Raw genomic sequence first — 12,383 nt, forward strand, 5'->3', positions numbered from 1 at the left:
ATTGTCTGTCTGTCCACATGTCTCTTCACATCACTGTGATGCCTTGTATTGTCTGTCTGTCCACATGTCTCTTCACGTCACTGTGATGCCTTGTATTGTCTGTCTGTCCACATGTCTCTTCACATCATTGTGATACCTTGTATTGTCTCTTTGTTCACATGTCTCTCCACATCACTGTGATGCCTTGTATTGTCTCTTTGTTCACATGTCTCTTCACATCATTGTGATACCTTGTATTGTCTGTCTGTTCACATGTCTCTTCACATCATTGTGATGCCTTGTATTGTCTCTTTGTTCACATGTCTCTTCACATCACTGTGATACCTTGTATTGTCTCTTTGTTCACATGTCTCTTCACATCATTGTGATACCTTGTATTGTCTGTCTGTCCACATGTCTCTTCACGTCACTGTGATGCCTTGTATTGTCTGTCTGCCCACATGTCTCTTCACATCACTGTGATGCCTTGTATTGTCTGTCTGTCCACATGTCTCTCCACGTCACTGTGATGCCTTGTATTGTCTGTCCACATGTCTCTTCATGTCACTGTGATGCCTTGTATTGTCTGTCTGTCCACATGTCTCTTCACTTCATTGTGATACCTTGTATTGTCTGTCTGTCCACATGTCTCTTCACATCATTGTGATACCTTGTATTGTCTGTCTGTCCACATGTCTCTCCACATCACTGTGATGCCTTGTATTGTCTGTCCACATGTCTCTTCACGTCACTGTGATGCCTTGTATTGTCTCTTTGTCCACATGTCTCTTCACTTCACTGTGATGCCTTGTATTGTCTGTCCACATGTCTCTTCACTTCATTGTGATACCTTGTATTGTCTGTCTGTCCACATGTCTCTTCACATCATTGTGATACCTTGTATTGTCTGTCTGTCCACATGTCTCTCCACATCACTGTGATGCCTTGTATTGTCTGTCCACATGTCTCTTCACGTCACTGTGATGCCTTGTATTGTCTCTTTGTCCACATGTCTCTTCACTTCACTGTGATGCCTTGTATTGTCTCTTTGTCCACATGTCTCTTCACGTCACTGTGATGCCTTGTATTGTCTCTTTGTCCACATGTCTCTTCACGTCACTGTGATACCTTGTATTGTCTCTTTGTCCACATGTCTCTTCACTTCACTGGGATGCCTTGTATTGTCTCTTTGTCCACATGTCTCTTCACTTCACTGGGATGCCCTGTATTGTCTGTCTGTCCACATGTCTCTTCACTTCACTGGGATGCCCTGTATTGTCTGTCTGTCCACATGTCTCTTCACTTCACTGGGATGCCTTGTATTGTCTGTCTGTCCACATGTCTCTCTACATCACTGTGATGCCTTGTATTGTCTCTTTGTTCACATGTCTCTTCACATCACTGGGATGCCTTGTATTGTCTGTCTGTCCACATGTCTCTCTACATCACTGTGATGCCTTGCCCCGCCCTGTATTGTCTGTCTGTCCACATGTCTCTTCACATCACTGTGATGCCTTGCCCCGCCCTGTATTGTCTGTCTGTCCACATGTCTCTCTACATCACTGTGATGCCTTGCCCCGCCCTGTATTGTCTGTCTGTCCACATGTCTCTTCACATCACTGTGATGCCTTGCCCCGCCCTGTATTGTCTGTCTGTCCACATGTCTCTCTACATCACTGTGATGCCTTGCCCCGCCCTGTATTGTCTGTCTGTCCACATGTCTCTCTACATCACTGTGATGCCTTGCCCCGCCCTGTATTGTCTGTCTGTCCACATGTCTCTTCACATCACTGTGATGCCTTGTATTGTCTGTCTGTCCACATGTCTCTCTACATCACTGTGATGCCTTGCCCCGCCCTGTATTGTCTGTCTGTCCACATGTCTCTCTACATCACTGTGATGCTTTGCCCCGCCCTGTATTGTCAATCAGGACATGTTTCTGCTCTCCTCTCCACAGGTGACCCCACCACAGCGGAGGGCGTGTCCCTGGACCGAGGACGGGTGAGAAATATACAATACAATCACTTTGAATATGAAGAATTCCTAAATCAGATACACAGGAAATGAATTGACAAAATGTCTGATAGAACCAAATTAACCCAGCAATTGAGATAAATTATCAACGTTGCAGCCTAACTTGAAGAATAATCATTAGTACATGACTGAAAAAGATTATGATATCATGTATTTGAAATTCTTCACACATTTATGTTGCAGTGAATGATCAGTTAGTGCTATGGTGCCCCCATTAGGCCAGTTAATGTAGTTGTATAAATCCTGGATGCCAAAATCAAGCAGGTTTTCTGATAGACATCACTCGAGCCAGTCTGTCTTCCACAATCTCCCAATGCTCCAGACACAGTCTGTACTTCAGCCCTTAAAAATGTGGACAGAGGGAGTTGTCAGCTTATTGTATTCGACCAATCACGATATGAAACCATAAACAAGCATGTAAACAAAACCGAGGCAGGTGACTGGAGAACTTAGTGGATGTCCCCGCCTTCAGCGGATGTCCCGCCTCCGCGAAGTACAGAAGGGTAGGCAGAAGCATTTGCACGTTGCGGGAGCCAATGTGTCTGTTTTAAGAGACAATGGGCCCTATCTTCTATCTTCGTACAGGCGATATCCCCTATTTACGCTTGCGCACCTGTTTGCGCGTGCCTTAACGCAGGCAAGATAACAGTCCGCCTTGCGCATTTGTCCAGGTGTTATGCCGAGTTTTGCACCCCCGCCCCGGCAGCAAAAGAAAAGCATCCCCACCTCACAGGAGCATAATTGTAATGATTTATACAGAAACATAACTGTTTAAAAATAATATAATTGTTTGGGTAGACGTGACCTCCCTGTTTTTAAGGTAAAATATCCCCAAAATCCCATGAGGATGCCATACTCGCGGGGGAGCATAATGTATCACGACAACGGGCACAAGCGCAGATTAGATGCGTGCCAAATCATTTATGCACGCCGCAAACAGGATTTGGGCGGTGTTAACCACCAGAATTATTCACAGGTGTGGCCTGGCAATGCCTGGGCGTTACATCAATCATATATATATATATATATATATATATCTATATATGTATATATAATGATATAATGTATTCTTTATTTCCTGGTAGCCGGTGGACTTCAGCTGGAACCAGCACGCGGACAGGAAGTTCCAGTTCATGGACCATTCTTTGGTTTCCTGCATCCGATCCAGGAAGGACAAAGACACCCTGGAGTTCTTCAAACTGCTCTCCCTCTGCCACACTGTGATGGTGGAGCAGAAAGAAGGTGAGTGAGTCAGAGAGAGAGAGAGAGAGAGAGAGAGAGAGTGAGAGACATAGACTGAGACATGGGCTGCAGAGAGGCCGGGCACACACAGTATGTTGTTTTGTGTGTATGTTTTTGGCCGACGCTGGCGACGCCCCTTTATCTTGCTTTGTCCCGAAGGACTTTTAGTCACGGATTTAGGCACCAGTGTTCTGTTGAGGACGACTCCTGCACGCCAACCCGAGGAAGCCTTTCAGCCTGTGGGCGGGGCGCTGCGGTACTCAGCCAATCGGAACACGCAGCAAGTCTTTGGGCTGTGGCTGCTGTAAGGCCGTTTCACACAGATGCGGTGCGAATGCAGAGGCGGAATGTGGTACGAAATTCCGTGCGAATTTTCCGCATTGCAACCTATACACACAGGTCCGGTGCGAATTATTCGCAGTCCCACATTCATTTTCCGCAGCGGAAAAACAGTGTTCACTGTAACCAGTAGTTAATGTCCCTCCCCGGCTCCCGTCTAGTAGGACGGCACCGCCTACTTGCGCAAGCTAGCTACCAGTCGGCTAACGTCAGACACAGACAGACAGACACAGCAGCGAGACGAGCCATGAAAAGCAACTGGAGGCAGTGAAATTGCCGTCCATTTCAGTGAAATGGAGGCAGGAGCAGCGGACCCCAAATTTGATGCTAAACTGCTAGTTAGCACTTGGATACAAGTGGCTAACATTAGCTCCATCCATTTACAACAGTGGTTTACAACGTTAGCAAGTAGGAATTTGTTTCAGCAACATTACCATCTTCAGTGAATCCCAGCTGCTGGGCGATCTGAAGATCTATTGTCCTTAATTTCGGTGTTGATCGTCATGGTGTTTGTATAAAATTGGATGTTGAGAAACCAAATTGATGAGGTTCGGCAAGAGTAGTGGAGGTATGACATCAGCTGTAAACAATGGATTTCATTGGTCAAACGTATTTTCCGCAGGCGGAAATCCGCGGCCGTCAATGTCTATCCGGAAAAATAAAATGCCGCACGAATGTTCGGCCGCGGTGTGCAAGCTTCAATTACAACTAATTAAAACATTTTTTTGCGAATGTCTGTGCCGATTATTCGCACGGAGATCCGCACCGGTGTGAAACGGCCTGTACTCTAAGCCAATCAAATGCATGCCAACAGGCGGCAAACTGCAGTATTTGGCTTGCACGTCGAATAAACACCCATTTCCTACCACATATCATTGTTGGAGCTACCACCAGTGAAGTGGAAAACGGACAGAGAAGCTAACTGGACAGCTAAGCTAACGAGTAAATACCATGTAAGTACGTGCGCGCATGACAGCCACCGAGACATGTAAACGGCAGTGTCCGTCTGAAAACAGTGGGCCAGAGAGCAGAGAAACAGCGTTTCAACATGCTGGTGCATCATGAGAATACTGTACTTTCATTTAATTGAACTAAATTGTAACGTACCAGAGATTAATCGAATCGTATCGAATACGTGCTATATCATTCTGTACTATCTAGTTTTCATTGTGCCATTCGAATTCTTCATGTGCTCCGAAGTTTTTCAACTTAGGAACATAATGTGTTAAAGTGACAATCACACCACAGACACCCAGGTCATAAATGCTGCAATAGTTGCATCATCATAAGCAGTGCAGGAGGATAAGAAGTAGTCTCGCTGGCCAGCCTCCTCTCCCTTCCGTCTGAGGAGTCTGGCGCCGCAGGTCTCCATAACTGGGATAAACCCCCCCCCCTGCTCTACTCTGCTCTCCCATTGGAGCGACTGTTTCAGTCGCTGCCGGATGTCCGCTCCCGGCTTATTACAAGCGCTGTCATTGGCTCCGACCATGTCAATCAGAGCGGCAGAAAGCTCTATGTACATGTACACATCGGGTACTCACCACGTGATCAAATAATAATCCATAGTTAGGTGAAACTTTATTGTCGTAGCAAATCCGCACAGAGTTACTTCCTTGTTTTCATGAACACAACGCTCGCGCTGTACAGCGCATGCGCGCAGCTTCCCTCCGGGACGCAGGCACCAAACTGCTTAGTCCCAGGAGAGGCCTTTGGAGGGCGCTGTGTGACCAATAGAGGTGACATTCTCCGTGTTACAAGTCACTCTACCATCTTCAGTGACTAAAAAGCTGTTATATTAAGGTGAAAAAGTGACTGATTGGGGCTTTAAACCTACCAGTTTCTAGTGCTAAGGGAAGGGTTCCCTATCGTAACTGAGCACACAGAGATATTTTTCGTCTGTTCAAATCAAACGTCACATAGGGTTCATATACTTAGCAAAATGTTTAACAACGCCGCTGCCTGCTAGAACAACAAGCTCAGCAACGCTTTCCCGCGTCGGCCATATGCTAGGTTTTGACCTAGCCTTGTTTTGTTGTGTTTTGTGTGTTGTAATTGTGTCTTTTTTATGGACTCTTGAGTCCGGAATAAAGGTTTGATGAGTTCCCAGGCCTAAAGCGTCTGGCATACTCTTCGCGCACGCGCTGGAGGCGGGGCTCCGCGGAGGGCACGCGCAACTCTGCGCGGGCCAAAACAGAACATAGTCAGTGTGCAACTCGCTCCTCCCACCCCCCTCCTCCTGTGGCAGCTCCAGGGGAAAATGGCGGCGATTAGTGCCAGGCAGTCTGAATGAAATTTAATGTAACGTTCCCAATTCTATGTATTCAATTCTAAAAAACGACCCTCAACATTTGGGAAGGCTAAGCAACACAACTAGTTCGTTATAATCGAACGTCATGCTTCGAAGGCGACTTTACGACGATGAGGACGGTGAGGACTCAATCACAGCAGATATCCGCTGATAGCCTACCACGGAGATCTCACAGGCACAGGCAGCAAAACCCGACGCGCTGATAGAAAAATCTCCATGGACGCCCTGCGCTGCGCTCAGGCCTCGCCCCCCCGACACGCCCCGTGCGATGACGTCAAAATCGCCGCGCGCCCTATGCACTTGGCTGGGCGCGAAGACTATGCCAAAGGCTTAACTCTCCACCTGTGTGTCTCGCCCTCTCTCCCTCCCAGACGAGCTGATCTACCAGGCGGCGTCTCCGGACGAGGGGGCCCTGGTGACGGCCGCCCGCAACTTTGGCTTCGTGTTCCTGTCCCGCACCCAGGACACCATCACCATCCAGGAGATGGAGACAGAGACCACCTACGAGATGCTCGCCCTGCTCGACTTCAACTCCGACCGCAAGCGCATGTCCATTATCCGTACGTGTGCGCACGCACGCACACACACACACGCGCGCACACGCACACATGCACACACACACACACACACACACACACACACACACACACACACACACTCCTACCTAGCAACATGAGCAACATCTTTAATATTAACACATTCACTGCCAGCCGTTTTTTCAATACTGTAGGTAGGTTCTGCCAAGTTTTTTTTTTTGAGGATTCTGGCTCATCTTTCAAGAGCCGAGGATTCTTTTCTGCTAAGATTTTGTGAACACAAATGATCTCAAAAGAACTAATAGAATGTGTGCTTTCTCTGTCTAAAAGAGTTAGTTTGTAGAGTTAGTAGTTATGTAGGCATTAGCAGTAGAATACAGCATGGTTTCAGCGTCTGAAAATTTATTCTGAGATAAATGGCTTTTTGTGAAATTCGATAGAACAGTCACTTTAACCATTTATTTTTGGCGTAAGACGTCAGACATCTAAACAATAGTTTTGAACAGTAATTTCCTCCATAGCAGCAGGAAACCCCCCTCTCCTTCAAACTCCTCCCTCCGTGGGTGTGTCTCTGGTGGCTTTGCAGCGTTTGTCACAAGCGAGGCTCTGCCTGTCTGTGCTGCCTGGCTGCTGGCGGCTGCTCTTTGGGCGAGTCTGCATGAGTCGTTTCGGTTGTGAGCTCAGCTGCAATGAAGCTGCGTGCGATTGTGGGCTTTCTGCCAGTGTTTCAAAGTGTGTTGCACGCATAATCTATTATGCAAATTTGCAATCCCCCACCGCCAGCTCCCAGCGCGATAATGCGCGAAAGCCAAAGCGTTTTCGCCAATCCATTTTACAGTATGATAATGGTTTCCTCGCGCGTTCCCCTGCAGTTTTGGCTCTGCTTTTTCTAGTCTGGAGAGCACTGTCGCCACTTAGTGGGTCGGTGGAATGGGTTGTACACGTTCGGTGGCTCCAATATTTTCATAGGAGACGTGGGGGGCGTTGATCCACGTCCCACCGTCAAAAAAAAAAAAAAAAAAATTTGGACGAGATATCTCGTCATTGGCAGTCAACCGTTGGTTTCTGCTTGACGAGATATCTCGTCATTGGCAGTGAACGTGTTAAGTAAAATTGCGCACTGGCTCAGATACTTGCAAATCAGGGATCATGTTCGATCCAAGATTAATACCTTTGAAACACTCCCAGATGAACATGCTTTCTTCGATGTTTTGCTGAGCCCTCCTCACTCCAAGCATCTAATTTCTACGTTTGTATGTTTGTTTGACAACTGCATCACGGCCTCTACTCAGAGGATTAGAGAAGCGTGGCAGGGGGAACTTGGCATTGAGTTATCTGATATTATATGGGATAGGAGTCTGTCTGTGGTGCAGCTCTGCTCAGTTAATAGTAGACACCAGCTGATCCAATTTAAAGTCACCCATCGTCTTCACTACTCTAGGCTAAAGTTGCACAAGATCTACCCCTCTGTCTCTTCACTATGTGATAGATGTCAGGTATCGGAGGGCACTCTGTCTCATGCCTTCTGGTTCTGCCCGTCACTGGCAGGATTCTGGGCCAAAGTATTTGACTGGTACTCTAAGGCCTACAAAATAACCCTTCAGCCGGAGGCAGAACTCACCATCTTCGGCTGCTCGGTGTCCTCTCTGGACTTCACTACAGCTGTGCAACAATCTCTGACACTGGGGACAACTGTTGCCAAAAAACTAATTCTTAAGGAATGGAAGTCCCCCTCTTCACCCTCTTTCCAATTGTGGTTGATGGACATGATCTCTTGTTATACGGATGGAGAGACTCAGGTTCCTGAGAACCAACTCACTTAGAAAATGTCTAACTATATGGGACCCGTTCTTAGTCTACCTCGATGAGGTTAGTCTACCTCGATGAGGTTAGTCTACCTCGATGAGGTTAGTCTACGTCGATGAGGTTAGTCTACCTCGATGAGGTTAGTCTACCTCGATGAGGTTAGTCTACCTCGATGAGGTTAGTCTACCTCGATGAGGTTAGTCTACCTCGATGAGGTTAGGGGCGACGGGTGACTCGCACGGCTGGTTTCCTATAGACCCTCTTGCGTGAGATCTCAAGTACATCGCCTGCAATTACATAAGCACCTTACGTGGCTGGTAGCACCACTGTAATATTGAATGTTCATTATGTTGTATGTTTCTTTTCTTTTCTTGTGTCTGAGCCTGTCTGTCTGTTGTTTTGTTTGTGTTCTATAGAAAAATGAAAATAAAATATTGAAAAAAAAAAAAAAAAAGTAAAATTATACTTTTCTCTCTATCCCTCTTCCTGTCCTGTTCTTTTCCATGCTCTCCCTCTATCTCACTCCCCCCTCTCTCTTCTGATCCTGTCTGTCTCACTACCTGTCTCCTGTCTCCTGTCTCCTGTCCATATTCCTCTCTGCTGACACCCTCTCTCTCTCTCTCTCTCTCTCTCTCTCTCTCTCTCTCTCTCTCTCTCTCTCTCTCTCTCTCTCTCCCAGTGAGGTTTCCTGACGGTCGTATTCGTCTCTACTGTAAAGGAGCGGACACCGTTATCTACGAGCGTCTTTCTCCCAACTCCAGACACAAGGAGACCACCCAGACCGCCCTGGATGTGAGTTCACTGCCTGCCTTTCACCTCTTCTTCTTGTGAATTGGGTGGTGCTGGTGATCCTCAAATTCACCCTGCAGCCACATTTGTTATGTTAAGCTGCGTTCACACCGACCTATTCAAGTTTTTCGCCGGCATCGAGTTTACATACAAAGTCAATGCAAACGAGCCATTGAGCGTATATTCGCCCGGGAGAAAAATCGCTGGGCGTCCGAGCGACAGAGACGGAGCGATAGGGCGAAGATTTGCTCGTCGCCCCGAGATGAAATATCCCAACTCGAGCGATGTCGCTGTTCAATGCTGATTGGCTGCCGTGTGAGAGTGAGTCAAGGATCACACTGGCTTGGAACAAACCGCTGGTTTATTGTGTGGCAACAAACCGCATTGACAGCTGATTGACAGGCTGACGGCTGACATGAAGTGAAGTCTGTACTACCGGTATAGAGCTCGCGTTAGGAGCACGCTGATAGGCTTAGCTTGTAAACATCTATGGTGGCTCGTAGTGGACAAACATGACATTGCGTAACGTTATAGCTCCCAGATGTCCGTCAATTCTTATTCCTGTTGATGAGCGATTTAAACAGAGCGACAGAGCGATTCCAAAGGGTTGAATCGAGCGACAGAGAGAAAAATAAATATCTCGGTGTGAACACAGCTTTAGCAGCCATCCAGATGTACAGAATATGATAGGCATCCAGATGATGGCTGGTTAATGTGGAGTAGACTAACTTAAAGGAACACTGCCAATTTTCCACCAGCTTTGTACCGTATCATTACATCAGTAGTATGAGAAAACTAAACGGTCGTCTCGCGCGAGCTGCGCAACAACCCCAAGATGGCGACAGCCACACTAGGCTTCAAAACGGGAGTCCAAAAACCAATAACTTGGATCTATATTTTGGTCTGTGACGGTCTATGAAATAATAAACGTAACATTTTGTCTGTGACGGTCTATTAAATAAAACGTAACGGTTTGTCTGTGGGTGGGCGTACGGCAGCGGCAGTGTTTTCCATCTTGCTTTGTGTCTCCAGATCTTTGCGAACGAGACTCTGCGGACGCTGTGCCTGTGCTACAGAGACGTCAGCAGCCAGGAGTTTGACGCCTGGGAGAGGAAGCACAAAGAGGCCGCACTGACGCTGGGCGACCGAGACGCTGCACTCGACCGCGTCTACGAGCAGATCGAGAAGAACCTGATGGTAAATAATCCAATTTTGATATTGTTTGTGTTATACTCGTTTTCGGGTCAAGGCGAATATATATCAGTGGTTTGGAGCACGCTTCTGGATGGAGTTTAAAGTCCATAAGTTAACACAATTAGAGAATGTAGATTAGAAGAATGACTGCTTTGTCACTACAGATCAGAATATAAAAGTCTTTTCAGATTTGGCTCTGAGAGACAAAATCTTAAATACGGTTACTTTGTAACTTGTAACTTATGTTCATGCTCTTCTGTGCAGCTGATTGTAACTTTGTAACTTGTAACATTGTAACTTATGTTCATGCTCTTCTGTGCAGCTGATTGTAACTCTGAAACTTGTAACTTTGTAACTTGTGTTCATGCTCTTCTGTGCAGCTGATTGTAACTCTGTAACTTGTAACTTATGTTCATGCTCTTCTGTGCAGCTGATTGTAACTTTGTAACTTGTAACTTTGTAACTTGTGTTCATGCTCTTCTGTGCAGCTGATTGTAACTTTGTAACTTGTAACTTGTGTTCATGCTCTTCTGTGCAGCTGATTGGAGCCACAGCCATCGAGGACAAGCTGCAGGACGGAGTCCCTGAGACGATCGCCAAGCTGGCCAAGGCCGACATCAAGATCTGGGTCCTGACCGGAGACAAGAAAGGTTGGCCTCCTCCAGCTCAGGCTGCCATGCTCAACATACTGTACAACATCAGTGTAGGCCCTATCAGTTCCCTCCACTCTAAGGAACTTATTCAGCATCAAGGCAGGCAAATTAACAGTTCAGATCCAAAATAAGATGATTTTTTTATTTACCGGTAATTTTTTGTGTGTGTGTGATCTACATAGAAAACCTGGTTTGTCATTTACCAATACTATGCAGGATCTGATAGAATTGTCAAATAAATCAGATGGAAAAGAAAATATGATAAAAAAAATACGTATTACTCCTTTAAAAAGTTATAAAGTGAAGTTACTTTACTTTACTTTGATTATTAACACACCCACACAGCTGGATAATGTTTACTACTCTCGTCTTAATCATCCATGTTCACATAGTCCTACCTGATGACGAGGTGGGTCCGTGTATCATGCGTAACCACAACCGGGTCATTATTGACAGATGATGAAGTGTGAGCTAGCTTGTCGAAAACTGTGCATTTCTCCGTTTGTACCTATTTGATGCCCTTTGTCTTGTGTGTTTAGACCAATTGCTCGTGTTTCCACCGTTGCTAGTGAACGATTTATCGCACTTATGACAACGTGAATTGTCAGCATCAACTCGAGTGAAGTACAACCAGACTTTTGATCGCTCCGTTCTTTCTTAACGTGTTGCGGTGTCTCCTCGGCTCAGCTGCCTTCCCTAATCAGTGTGTGTAGTGTGTACATGTGTGTGTGCTGCCCGCCCAGCCCCGCCCCTCTCTCCTCTCAGGCTCGGCTCCTCGCTGCAGGCTGCTGCCTGTCTCTCGTCTGAGAGAGAAAGCAACACAGAACTCTTTTCTCGTTCGGAAATCGCAAGAAACACATCTTTAGGCATGTCTTACGGAGTTGGTGGAATAAAATGTGCAAAACAACGTTTATGTAGCAAATAAATAGGAAATCTATTTTCTTAATTTCTCCAGTACCGATAAGAGAAGCGTTAACGTGAAAACGTATTGATCCTCCGGTGTCTCGAAATCCGGCCCCGGGGCCCGTTTTGGTACCGGGTCTTGGTACCCATCCCTATTGTTAACCCTAGTTTTTATTCTGAAGCGCTTTGCAACATAAAACTGCTGGTTATGCTTTTTTTGTTTCTCGCAAATGTGATATATAGGAAATATACAATTGCATACAAATGTGTTACTGGTCTTAGCTTTGGGCAAAATTTACATTTAGCCTTGCAACATTTAGTCAATACTCAATAATCATCCAATCACTTTACAGCATTAGAAAATGCATCAGCTGCAGCAGTGATGTACTGTAGTTGTAACTGTGGTCTCTGTGTGAAGATCCAGACTGAGAAGAGCTGTTTGTGCTTTGGTTTGTTTTTCCTCAGAAACGGCGGAGAACATTGGCTTCTCCTGTCAGCTGCTGACGGACGACATGCAGCTCCACTACGGAGAAGACGTCAAGTGAGTTCAGTCCAGTATCTGCTGTGCAGACACACACACACACATGCATCAAAGCCTTG

The 12,383-nt window shown here is 46.3% G+C and overlaps 1 protein-coding gene across 1 annotated transcript in view; it reads left to right on the top strand.

The window, feature by feature from the left end:
* atp8b1 (ATPase phospholipid transporting 8B1) overlaps positions 1–12,383 on the top strand; it is a 104,317-nt gene that overhangs the window by 75,946 nt on the left and 15,988 nt on the right. The window contains exons 15-21 of the mRNA XM_083639137.1: positions 1,937–1,980; positions 3,099–3,255; positions 6,274–6,462; positions 8,924–9,036; positions 10,066–10,230; positions 10,766–10,877; positions 12,249–12,324. Of these exons, the coding sequence (XP_083495263.1) occupies positions 1,937–1,980; positions 3,099–3,255; positions 6,274–6,462; positions 8,924–9,036; positions 10,066–10,230; positions 10,766–10,877; positions 12,249–12,324 (856 nt within the window). The remainder of the gene's footprint in view (positions 1–1,936; positions 1,981–3,098; positions 3,256–6,273; positions 6,463–8,923; positions 9,037–10,065; positions 10,231–10,765; positions 10,878–12,248; positions 12,325–12,383) is intronic.

This window comes from Poromitra crassiceps (genome assembly GCF_964638095.1).
Source record: "Poromitra crassiceps genome assembly, chromosome: 6".
NCBI classification, from domain to species: Eukaryota; Metazoa; Chordata; class Actinopteri; order Beryciformes; family Melamphaidae; genus Poromitra; species Poromitra crassiceps.